The 13,197-nt window shown below is 43.4% G+C and overlaps 1 protein-coding gene across 12 annotated transcripts in view; it reads right to left on the bottom strand.

Annotated features, from left to right (window-relative positions):
* PRICKLE2 (prickle planar cell polarity protein 2) overlaps positions 1-13,197 on the bottom strand; it is a 322,311-nt gene that overhangs the window by 52,756 nt on the left and 256,358 nt on the right. For 10 of the 12 annotated variants that reach the window (XM_038565922.1, XM_038565929.1, XM_038565923.1 and 7 more), the window contains 2 exons: positions 4,444-4,557; positions 1,136-1,273 (listed from right to left, as the gene is read on the bottom strand). In XM_038565922.1, coding sequence (XP_038421850.1) covers positions 1,136-1,273; positions 4,444-4,557 — 252 coding nt within the window. Of the gene's footprint in view, positions 1-1,135; positions 1,274-4,443; positions 4,558-4,756; positions 4,796-4,904; positions 5,033-13,197 lie in introns of those variants that run through there. The other 2 variants (XM_038565932.1, XM_038565933.1) reach the window with 2 other exon arrangements.

The following is a 13,197-nucleotide window of genomic DNA, read 5'->3' as shown; positions in this document are numbered from 1 at the left end:
GCTTAGTTCCTTTAACAATACAGGATCCCATATAATCCTCACCTTAGTTCCATGATGTAGACATTTATCACCTGCATTTTGCAGATGACAAAATGGAGGGAAAATAACATGGTCAAGGTCATCTGGCAGAAACAGGAGTTAAACTTTACTGCCTCGGTGCTCTTGTCACTATTCTACACGACTTTTGATACCTGCTCATGAAGTGATGCCCAACCTTCCTTTTTCCTTAGGAGAGTCGAGCTGGGCTGGTCCCAGGAGACCCATCTCAGAGTGTTAGAATTCCTGATGTAAGGACACTGAATCTTATATCTTTATTTTAAAAACTGCTATTAGCATTTCTTTAAAGGTTTGTTTCTTTATTTTAGAAAGAAGAGAGTGTGCTGGGAAGAGGGACAGTGGCGGAGGGAGAGAGGAACTCAAGCAGATTCCACACTGAGCAGGGAGCCTGACATAGGGCTTGATCTCACAACCCAAGATCATGATCTGATCTGAAACCAAGGGTTGGATGCTTAACTGACTAGATCACCCAGGTGCCTCATATTTTTCAAAGATTTATCTATTTGTTTATTTGGGTGGGGAAGGAGGGAGGTATGGCAAAGGGAAAAGGAGGAAGAATCCTCAAGCACACTCCTGCTGAGCGTAGAGCCAGATGCAGGGCTCCATCCCAAGACCCTAAGATCACGACCTGAGCTGAAACCAAGAATCAGCTGTCCAACCCACTGAGCTACCCAGGAGCCCCTCTCCTTTTCTCTTTTCCCCCAAATCTCACATCTTAACTGCTGACCACTTGCATCTCAAGGGTGAGTATTGAGAGTGAAGACTCCACTGCCAACTCTCTGGTGCTGTGGCTGCCCTGTTAAGTAGCTTCTCCATTCCACCCACCTGAACCTTCTCATCCCATCCCTCTGAAATCTCCAAAGAGGGCCACCGAATGGCACCCACTCCCCTCAGGTAGGATCTCACTACCCTTAAAAGGGTAAAATGAGCCTTCAAATCTTTTGTTCACCAATGTATCCCCAAGAGCTAGAACTGTGCCCGGCCCATAGTAGGCACTCACTACAACACCTATTGAATGAACGAATGCGTAAGAGGATGCCAGAGCCATCCCTCCCCCTTCCCTGGAATCCATTCTCACCTGTTCACAGATAGCCCCTGTCATCGTGACTGGGAAGGGCCTGACATTCCCTCGACCCAAGTTTTCACGTTTTCTCTGGTTGCTGAAGAGCTTTAGCTCCCTCTTCTCTTCTTCATCCAGGGAGTTGCAATATCGAACCTGAATAGACACAGAGGTGAGTCACGGAAGATGTTGCCCTTGCTCCGTGGGATTTCTGAAGCCCATGCCAGAGTTTTCTCCTTAAGCATGCTCCTATTCAGTTTTACAGCACTGCCCTGCACTGTCCCACCAGCAGGCTCGGGGCTGGTCAAAGTGAGTCTCTACCTGAGATGGCTGATGGCCAAAAGAACTTACCAAAGGCTCCCAAGTCCAGAGCCCAAGTCACGAGAAGGCTAAAGATTCTGTAATTGTCCCTCATCCTTACTGCCCTGCTCTACTATCCCATTAAGATCCACATCATGTAGGGCAGCTCTGGTGCTAGTCAAGATCTGGGGCTTTTTCCTACTTTAAAAATGATGTGGATCTTCAAATGGATTGTGGGGTCCTAATATATTCACCTCCATGTGTCCATGTCAGTGATCCTTGACACCAAAGGATGGCTCCAGGCCAGCGAGCCAGAACAGCTGTCAGAGGGCTCAGAGTTCCTGTCCTCCTACCTCATTTTGGGAAAATGGGGAACCAAAGTCTTGAGGTGGAGGGGTTGGTCCAGAGGTATGCGTGCTGTTTCCCAGAAGTCCCTGCATGTTTATCTGTGTGCAGGAGGGAAGGGCTGCCCACTGGCTAATCCATCAACTTTCGTAAGATCTTTTCCTTCTTGTTCAACACAAAAACTCACAGAGTTAAGGGAGGGACACTATAGACACTCAAATCCAGCATTTCCCAGTCTCTCCTCTTATTAACACATACCACGGAAAGTCTACCGTAGTCTTACACTATTATTTACTTATTACTGTCTTTAAATTGGTCTCACTTTTTAAAACCTGAATACATTTACTAAAAAGAAAGTATATTATGACTATAAATTAAAAGTCAGTATCACCTACAAAACCCAGAACGTGACCATAAAGCGAAACAGTGTGAGAACAAAATCATGTTGTTAGATTTTAGCTACTTCTGTTCAAGGGAGATCCTGAAATGGAGATTCTTAATGTGGTTACTGAAAAGTGGAGACTGGTGTCAGAAAACTACTAGCCCAAACTGAAATCCAACCCCCACCCCCCCCCCCCCCTGGGGCTTATTCAACCACTCAATCCTCAAAGAATGAAGCACAATTTATTTATTTATTTTTCATAAATTTATTTTTTATTGGTGTTCAATTTGCCAACATATAGAATAACACCCAGTGCTCAATTTAAAAGGGGGTGATTCTCTCATTACTTGGCTCACTTTCACTTATGGCCATGTCTAGGTACCACTCAAAGTTCTGTGTCTGCCACACTTTGGGAAACGTGGATCTAGTCCCACTTTCTGTCTACTTTTGAATAATCTGAACTGCGGAAAGTTAGGTGAAATGTTCAGATGGTTGTATGACAGTTAGTGGGAAACTTTTGGACCAAGACTGTTGCATTGCATCCTAGCTGGAAAAGCAGTGCAGCTGTCTGTGTCTCAGTTGTTTCATCTGGGTGAAAGAGCAAATGATTAGATATTGACTTTAGAATCACTCTTTGTCCTCAAAAGGGCCATGTCAAGTGGGCAAAATCTGCCCATTGGGTCACATGTAAGGAATTCTCACCAACAGGAAGAAGGAGTTTGAATGGTCTCTTTTCATAAAACCACATTTAACTGTAAATAGAATAAGTCATTAAAAGCAGAGAACAGATCACCTTGCTCTATCAAGTAAAAAAGTGTTAAAAGAAAGTTCTTGTGTGGATGTCCCTGCGAGCACCACTGTGACCTGACTAGCCCAGAATATATGGTTACACCACTGACATTTTATGGATGTGCTTTTAAAGAAAGGCACTCCCCTCTTGCTTGTAAAAACCCGCATTTTCACTTCCAAATTAGTTAGCTGAGCATCGGGTTACAGTGCTTGCTCTCAGCTTTAAAGGAGAAAACATTGTTTGTATTTGTTTTATGAAGTCAGAAATGGGCGACAGGAAATTGTGGTTCTCTTTCTAGGGACTTGCTTTAGTTTTAGTAAAGCTTTTGCTTCACTTACTCAAATTTATCTTTGAAGCTTTTGAATTATCCCTTTTGATCTGAATATGGGAAGATAAAGACTAAAATAGCACCTACTCATTTCCCCAGAGAGCCCAGCTTGTGGGTGGGAGCAGTGGGTAGAAAGCTGGGTCCAGGCTCTCTAAAGGGGTTTATTTCTCCTTTCAATTTAAAATTGTTTAAAATGCAATCGGTTAAGTGGACAATTGAATTCTAGAGGAGGACTAATTTTAAAAGACAGATACTTAAAAATTAATTTCTAGTTTAAAACCTAGGTCCCTCAAGCTGGATGATCTTTTAAAAATGTATTCATGGATTTCCCTTCATGAGCAATTTGACTTCAAAGATAAGAAATGCCTACTTATTATAGTGCCTTTTATCTAGGTTCAGGAAAAAAGGACAGCCTGTAAGCCATCCTTCCACAAATGGTGACCCTGCAAAGTTGGCCTTTATTTTTTATTTTATTTATTTATTTTTTAAATATTTTATTTATTCATGAGAGAGAGAGAGAGAGAGAGAGAGAGGCAGAGACACAGGCAGAGGGAGAAGCAGGCTCCATGCAGGGAGCCCGACGTGGGACTCGATCCCAGGACTCTGGGATCACCCCCTGAGCCGAAGGCAAACACTCAACCACTGAGCCGGCCAGGCGTCCCCAAAGTTGGCCTTTAAACGACAAAAACACAGACATTCAGAGCTGTAAATTTGGACATGTGATTTCTACATCAGCATAACGTGGAAAACTTACACACTTACTTAACAATGAAACAATGCTGAGAATTCCAGAGAATCCCACCGTTTTTGCAGGGCTTGAACTGGCCCAGGGAATTGCAATCAGTTAAGGGACTCCAGCCACCAGCACGTTCTTCTTCAACTAGGGAAAAACCTGGGCTTGAGCTTTTAACTTTTAGTGCTCCCTGGATACCCCAGAACAGCTAGTAGTGTCCAGGCATAGAGGTGAATCCAGTCCATAATGAGATCTGCTTTTCAGTAACACTCTCCAGAAAGTGTTGGGCAGTTTCTTTTATCTCTAATTAAGGAAGCAAAAGTCTAAAATGAATGGCCAGAGTTTTTCTTGAGAGATCTCACTGACTGCAGCATTCTGATTTTGAAGTAGGTAACAATTCACAGAACCTTCGAAGAAATGGTTTCATAAAGTCCCACTAGCCCCTTACCTCATTGTCATGTGGCGGCAGCTGATGTAGTAGCTGCTTGATCCGTAGCTTCTCTCCAGGACTGTTGACATAAGGAACCTTCTCTTCTGGAAGACAGCTGTAGTACTGGTGAACCTGAAGGATAGAAAGCACATGGATTGTTTGCCCATTCGTCAAATCACTTGCCCATTCCCAGCCCCCCTAGGAAGACGATTCCGGCAGCAGGACACAGTGTACTTCCCCGCTGTTTCCACCCTTCTGAAGCTCAAGGGCATATGCATTTCTCACTACAAGCAGCCAAATTCATTTTTGAATAAAGAGTGGGGCAAATCACCCATATCCCGGGGCTTTCCCCCTCTTGTAAGGGAAAAAACAAAGCCAGCAAACTCTCCTAGAAAAAGAGAATTCAGCAAATAGGTGGGTGGACCCAAGGGTAGGGCTTTGTCGGCAGGCTCCCCCCCAGAGAGAGCGAGCAACTTTACCATTTTGTCTGTGTCTCTGGCATGCAGGCACGCACCGTGCCTCCCTAGCCAAAGGGATGTGTCAGTGCCTGCCTCGCACTGGGGTCAGAGCCAGGCTTTGGCACTCGGTGAGCTGCTGGGTCCCTCAGCCTCCACCTACGTTAAAAGCCCTCTAGGTTTTGAGCACTTTGGAAGGGCAGGTAGCATTTCACATCTGTCAGAAGAGAGAGTCACCACATCTGGGATACCGAGCATGTAATTAAAACTTGCCATCAATGTAGTTTTGCACATTCTAGAATGCTCCCATTGACAGCTGTTAGGATATATTCTCACACTTTCTGGGGTTCATTCAACTCTAACAAAGATTTGGGAAAGCAAGTAATTTTGCCTGAGAAGAGAAAATAGACATTCTACTATCCGGCTGTATGCAAAACTAGGGTCAGGAAAAACTGGCCAAAACAGAAGGTATGCTATTATCCAGGAGAGGTGCGCGCGCATGCGCGCACACACACACACACACACACACACACACACACAAATCCCACAAGCTCAGATGACATCATGGAAAATTCTTTTCAGCTATCTCTTAGCATCATGACCAGCTCTTGCGAAACAAGGCATTCATTCAACAAGACACAGAAGACAGAAGACTTGTGGCTCTAAATTCATCAAATTTGTTCCACTCCACAAACTTGGTCTAATTCCCTTGAGTTTAGGAAGCCCTGGACATGTTTTGGGTATGCTGGAGCACAGAGCTACAAAAGCTTGGTCTACTCTGATCTCCAGAAACTAAATCATAACTTTTAAAAGGGGAGGGGAGGGAAACGCTTTGCAATGACAAGGCCTTAAAACAATGTGAAAGCCACCTTTATTTTCGTAACAAATGACTGTAACCATTCACCATCGTGTGCATATTACTGTCTTAGGCAAAGCCCAGAGGCAACCATAAACAGACTGCTTGTCTTAGACTAGCTGGCTTTCTCAAGACAGGGCCCTCAACCCCTCCCTAGAGGCACCTGGCAGGAAGCCACATTCTGGGATGGGAAGGAAGGGCTCCGGGTTTTGAAAGCAGCCCACAGGTTACCAGCACTCTCTCCCAGAAGAAATGAAAGCCCAGATCCCGAGTTCGTTTGGGATTGATTAGATGCTGGCCATGGACCCATCAGAGACTGACCCACCATTTTGTACTCAGAGGAATCCGTGCATCGTATACACAATAGCAGGTAAGTGCAGGCAGAAAAGCAGAGGCCTGTGTCTTGGGGAATGGGCCTCACCTCCCAAGCTGAGAGACGGCTTGTAGCAAAGCCTCGGGGCAATGTCCCTTTGTCCTTCTCACAACACCCACTCCACTGACAGAACCTCAGGGACAGATGCTAATAAGAAGAGAAATCACCGCAGATGCTTGATAGTAGACTCCAATTTGAACACGATGGACCCTCCCCTGCGTTGCCCCACATGACTCACACATCCCTCTTCACTGCCCAGAGCACAGGCATCCCTGAGAGTCCCAGTGACTCAGCACTTTGAGCCAAGCCTTTGCTGATACCAGCCACAGCTGAGCCTGGTTGGAATCTTCCTTGTCTCCTCTGCAGCTTGGCCAGCTCCTCCTGAACCCCAATTCTTGACTTCCCATCTGTCACTTCCCATCTCTGTGTTCCTGAGCGAGTTCCATAACCTCTCAGAATCCTCATCACAGGACTGTGGCAATTAAATCAGAGTGAAGTCTAAGCACTTGGCCCTCAATGACAATCAAAACCATGAACACATAGCAGTGAGTCTATTATCTGGCCTGCATGCTCCCAAGGGAACAATCCAGATTTTCCTGGCCTCCCCACCATTTTGAGAAATAGAGAAATACTGTTAGGTTGCAGAGTGAGACCAAGCCTGGAGGCCCCCAATAGCCTTTGTCTGAGAAAGAAGGCGGCAAGGAAAAAAGAAAGTTATTTAAGCTAGTTTGATTTTAGAGGGGGAAAAAAAAAGGCAGATTCTTATAAAGATGTGGGCGTTCTCTTGAGAAACCCAGCAGTACAGTGGGGCCTCATGAGGAAATGGGACCTGCTGCTGGAAGGTGACTGGTAAGGGATTCTTATATCTCTATGCCCAGTGTCCTCTCATCTCTGCCCTAATCTTCTTCCTCTGCAGACCTGTTCCTTAGCTTCTCAGAGCTTAAGGTTTCCCTTAGCACCTGAACTTACACAACTTCACGTTGTGTCCATCCTAGACTGACTCACTTGGCTCAGTTTTGAAGTTGCCAGAGAAGGCCCCTGCTTACCCCATCTCGGGCAAGGTCCGCACCTGCTGAGTGGATTGTAGAAGTCCCACCCTGTTTTGAGACTGGCGATAAAGGAGTCCCAACATGTCAGGACTGGGTGAAAGCAGAGGCGACTGTGACTGGAGACCTCCAGGGACGGTGAGCTAAATAAATACCCTGGCACGCTGAAGTCTGTCCTAAAGACTTAGAATTCTTATGTCAACAGAGGCAGTGGCTACTCTTCAAGAACATAACTCCATCCTTCCTGCCTGGGTCATCTTGTGTTGCCTTTTATAACTCAAGCCTAATGATCAATGCCGCAGAAAACATGTCCTTTCTACTACCAGCATTCCATAATTTCTTGAATATAGAATGTACTAAAAATAACTCCTCAGGAGGCAGTCCACAGTATGGTGGATGACTTAAAAACTTACCTAGTGAAATGCACCATTATTAAACCAAATCACCTGAGATTAACTAACAACCTCCCAAATCATCCCCGTGTCACGTGGTTGGTGATCCAGCTTGCTCTGAGGAAGGGGAATGAGTTGGTTCTTCACCACTTGCATTGGTCCTTCCACCCCTTGGTTTCTGTGTCTCCTCCTGTCTTCCCTCCTCCTTGAGGAGTCCAAGCTCTTCCTTGAGCAAAGGGATGGGAACGATGGGGAAATTCCCCTTTTGAATTCCCAGTCTGGCTCTGGCTAAACACAGAACTGCTGCATGTAAAATTCCTCTGGCGTTCTCCAAAATAAAACTACTGTGTAGCCCAAAACAAACAGTCAGCAAACCAACGGTAAGGGAAAAATATTTAGTATACTTTCTGGCACTACGGAAATTAAATTTGGCACCACCCCTGAAAATCCTGCAGATTGCTCATTTTCATCCAGCCATGTTTCTCTTATTAATTTTCACAAGCAAATAATCAAATCCAATAGAATTTTGTCAATGATGACCATTACCGGCCTATTACCTGGTACGGTATTAACTTTTTCCTCCTGTGTATAATGAATATCATTCTCCAAAAGCAGAACTATGGAATATGCTAGAAACTTTGTTCTATTTACTCATTACTCAGGTAGAAGTGCCCTGTGATACTGCCTTGGGTCGAGCTGTATGAGGTCCATTTCCCCCAAACAAAAGCATTTTGAACACAATCAACTGGCTCAGGAAAATGAGATAGCTGAAGGCCTTTATTTATGGTGTCACTCTCCACAGCGAGGTTTGGCAAGAACTTCAGTCTGTGTCACATGGATTTTAAGAACTTTAGTCAGTGTGCAAATAAAATCTACAAAGCAAGGCCTCACCCAGTTTGAAAGACTGGGTTTGTTAGAAGGAACTGCACATTTGACAGCATTTCGGCCTGGGGAGTCAAATGACTCCCTGTCGGAGAGAAAAGTGTGCTAATTAAAAAAAAAAGTGTGAAGTGCTTAATTGAGAGCAGTGGTTCTCAAATTTTAGCTTGCATCAGAACACGTGGAGGGCTTATTAAGACACATTTCTAATTCCGCAGGACTGCATGCGGTAGGGCCCGATGGTTCGAATTTGTAACGCCTTCTCATGGGATGCCCCTGCTGGTGGTCCAGGGAGCATATTTTGAGGGCTTTAGAGTCATCCAACTACTGTCCCTCCACAGCCAACCCTGTGAGGTTGCCAGGGTAAATGATGGTATGCCTATGCTCTCTAGGAGACCCAGGAGGCCTAGAAAAGGGGAAGGAACTTGTTGGATCTCACTCAATTTTGCAAGGGTCTCTTGCCACACCTACATGTATGCCTAAGAAGGCGGATTCCACCAACTGTGGCAAGGATAAGTCCTAAGGGCAAAGTATTACTGGGTGGAACATTTTCCATATCAAAAGCATCCCTGTTTTCTTCAGAGTGGGAACCCAACAAAAGAGTTCTACTTTCTTGATCTCAGGTTCAATGTCCTTCACCCTCTACATGAAGGAAGGAATCAATGAATGTATTTATTTACTGAGCAGCTCTTATGCCAGAAGTGTTTTTATATACAGTATCTCATGAACCCTCCCCATACACTGGAGTTTGGTACATGGTACTCATTAGACTGAGCATCACACAGCTAAAATGTGGGAGAGCCGTTTTTGGACTTGGCTTCCTCATCCTCTCCTTTTGTTTTTCGTGGATTCTTGGCCTTCTTTATCAAGAGAGAAAGAGACTGGCAGATGGATGAAAAGGAACTAAAAACCAGATATAGTAGATTCCCAGTATTATGACTGACCACATAAATGATGAACACGTTTTCCTTTGGTGTTCTTCAGAAAATAACCAACATATGGTCCGAAAGGAACTGGCAGTAGGTAAAAAAAAAAATGAGGTACTCCAAATGGAACTGTCTTTCCACACAATACCATGCAATGATGGTGTAAGGGAGTTATGGCAGATGTGGCTGCCTACACTCATCTATTTTCCTTTCCTTCCTTAATAAGAATACCAAAATCCTACTTACAGCATCAGTGTGCCCAGCTTAGAATAATATGTTTATACCTCCCTAGTAGCTATGAGTGGCCATGCAAATAAATTTTGGCCAATGACACACACCATGTGACTCCTGGGAGAGTTCTTTTAAAGGAGGCTGAGCAGTTGGCAAAGGCTGTTTTTTTGTTTGGTTTGGTTTTGTTTGTTTTCCCATTCCCCTTCTTACTGTTTCCTGTCTGGAATATAAAAACAATGGCTGGAGCTTCAGCAGCCATCTTGTACCATGAAGTTCTTTATTATAACATGTAGCACCATACCAGCTCTGGACTGTCTATCTCTGAACTTCTTTTACCAATGAGAGAAATAAATGATTTCTTTATTTACAGTCTCAGTTACTAGGAACTGAATGCAATTCCTAAATGATACAGCAATGGTTTTCAAATGTTAACACACTGCAGAATCATTGGATGTCTTCAATAAGTATTATCTCCTTTTTCATTCTTCTCAGTCTGAAAAAAAGCCCAGAATTCTATATTTTTAATAAATACCTCACACCACACCAGGAAAAACACTGGTTTAAGAGGAAGGCAAACATGACTCCATAAGGTGAAAGTAAAAACTCCTGAAGTGTAATCTCTGATGTGGGATGACACATTTGAAAGGCTTTCTAAAAGCCCTCTTAACCCAGAAACTAACTAGAAGATTGGACCTTTATTTCACACTCTCCCTCTCCTGCAGTTTGAGAAGCTTGGAATCTCAGTTAATCTACCTCAATTCAGGAAGGCAATATCTAGAATATGCCTGAGGTCTCAGAAGGCAGGTACTATAAAAAAGGGAAATATGCTGCCTGAATTTGTGGCACGTGGTGGTTTTTATGAAAAGTGCACACTAGTTCCAAAATGGAGACCTTGAGAACAATTGGGGAGCATTACAGCTATAAGCAAGTGGTGATAGGCTGCTTTTAAGGGCCCATTTGTTCACTGTGTCCCCACTTGCCAGAATTTCATTACCCAAGCAAGAGGAGAAAAGTGGTGTTAAGTGGCATCTAAGAGGTAAAATTGTACCAAGTTTGGCTTCTTTCCTTTTCTCCTGGAGACCCACATTATAATTTTAATTGGTTTACTCAGGAAGTAATGTAGGAAAATAACAGCAGTCTAATACCTAATGCCTAAACAATGCCTCCATCATGCTTTAGCTCCCATAGGATTAGGATGAAAAAATCAGAAATAAAAGCTCATATGGGGTATTTTCAAAGAATATTTCAGAGGGCTTTTTTTTTTTTCTTTTACCCAATGTCTGATTCAACATTAAATCATGTGGACATAGGTTTAAAACATACTCAGAATCCAGTCATTTTTCCACACATCTCTAGGACCATTTAGCCATGACTGGTTATTGCCATGACTGCTTCTGGATCCCAGCTTTCACCTTTTGTTCCCCTGAAGGTGATACTCTATTCAGCAGCAAGAACAACTCTATTTGAATATTAACCAAGTCATGTCACTTCTCAAAACCTTTCATGACTTCCCATTCCCCTCTGATCCAAACGCAAAGTCTTTAGTGAAAGATCAGGATCATGCCTCCTTAACCCTTGGCTGATTGTATTACTTACGATATTCCTGTGGTTCAGTTCTACTCCCAATAGCCTCCTTGCTGTTCCTCTTACCTCAGGGCCTTTGTACTAGCCATTCTCTTTGCCAGGCACATTCTTCTCCCCACATACTTACATGATGCCCATCCTCACTTTCTCCAGTCTTTGCCTAAAGGACACCTCATCAGAGAGGTCTTCCCTATCAGAGAGGCCTACCTTAATAAATCAGCTACCTTCACCTCTTACTCTCGAGACCAGTGCTTCTCAAATGGGTCTAATGTTGACCCGCGGGGGTTATTTAGGAATGTCTGGAGACATTTTTCATAGTCACAACTGGGGTGAGTGCATGTATATGTGCAAACATGTGTGCTATTGGCGTATAGCACACATGTTTGGTTGAGGATGGGGATGCTGCTAAGTTTTCTATGATGTATAAGATAATTTCTACAGTAAAGAATAGTCTGACTCAAAATGTCAGTAGCATTGAAACTGGTAAACAATCTGCTTTTCTTCAAAGAATTTACCACTGGCTGATGCATAATGTACTAATTCATTATCTCTCTCTCCCCTCTAGAATGTGATTACCTGGTATTTTATTCACTATATAGCTCCAGATGAGTATCATACCTAGCAGGTGCTCAACACACGTTTGCTGAGTGAATGCATGCTGTGTTCAAATCTCACCTTACTGCCTCTTTGGTTTATCAAAGGATTTGGACAGATACATGGAGCAAGAGAAGTGAGGTTTCTGGAGGAACCAGAGTCAAACTCACAGAGCTTCCCTTTCATCCCATCAAAGCACCTACTTTGTCACTGAAGGTTCCTGGTGTAGGGGGATAGAGGAGCAGCTAGAAAGATGAATGGAATACCTGACAAGAGACTGTTTCTTTCCTTTCTTTTTTTTTTTTTTTAAGATTTTATTTATTTATTCCTGAGAGACACAGAGAGACAGGCAGAGACATAGGCAGAGGGAGAAGCAGACTCCCTATGGGGAATATGATGTGGGACTCGATCCCAGGACCCTGGAATCATGCCTGAGTCAAAGGCAGATGCTCAACCACTGAGTCACCGAAGTGTCCCAAAGGGACTGTTTCTATAAAAGGAAGGGGCCAAAACAACACCCATGTGTTTTTGAAGCTAGAGAATTTAAGTTGAGTCAACTTTATTCAAATTAAGGAAAATAATCACATTATGTTCTAAGTAGCTCCTGTACTTGCAAATCACATGAGTTGTTCTGCCTGTATGCCTGTTAGCTCCACACACTCACTCTTTCCAAACCTTTTAAGTTAAATGTTTTTTAAATTTAGAATATTAGAATATTAAACTTCAATGTTTAGTTAGAAAATACTTTCCATTTATTTTGGAGCATTACCTGGCAGTTATTTTACCTGTCTAAAATAATAGGTCTCTGCCTATTTTATTTCTCTTTCTCTCTTGCTGTGTCTCTCATGAATAAATAAATAAAATCTTTTTTTTTTTTTAATTTTTATTTATTTATGATAGTCACACAGAGAGAGAGAGAGGCAGAGACATAGGCAGAAGGAGAAGCAGGCTCCATGCACCGGGAGCCCGATGTGGGATTCGATCCCGGGTCTCCAGGATCGCGCCCTGGGCCAAAGGCAGGCGCCAAACCGCTGCGCCACCCAGGGATCCCTAAATAAAATCTTTTGAAAAAGGAAGAGGTCCCAAAATGAAAGAACTTGGAGTTTAAACACTTACCCTTCAAACTACAATTACATAAAGACTCCCCTACCCCAATTTTACCAAAACATTCTTTGCAGAACGTCTACACATTTGCATACATGCCCTGCTAAAAATTCTTCAACAGTTGCTTACTTTTTTTTGGTAACAGTTTCAATATTGCCTTTAGACAAAATATACACATACATATGTATGGAAAAAGCAGGATGGTAGTTTCCTATAGTGGTTAAGTGTTTGGACTCTGGAATCACATTGTTTGGGTCTGAATACCGGATTGAACACTCACCATCTGTACATAGTTGGGCAAGTTACTCTATCTCTTATAAAGTCAGCGTCTC

The sequence above is a fragment of the Canis lupus genome, chromosome 20 (assembly GCF_011100685.1).
Source record: "Canis lupus familiaris isolate Mischka breed German Shepherd chromosome 20, alternate assembly UU_Cfam_GSD_1.0, whole genome shotgun sequence".
Classification (NCBI taxonomy): Eukaryota; Metazoa; Chordata; class Mammalia; order Carnivora; family Canidae; genus Canis; species Canis lupus.
The sequence above is the reverse complement of the archived record's forward strand: the minus strand, read 5'-3'. Positions and strand labels throughout refer to the sequence as shown.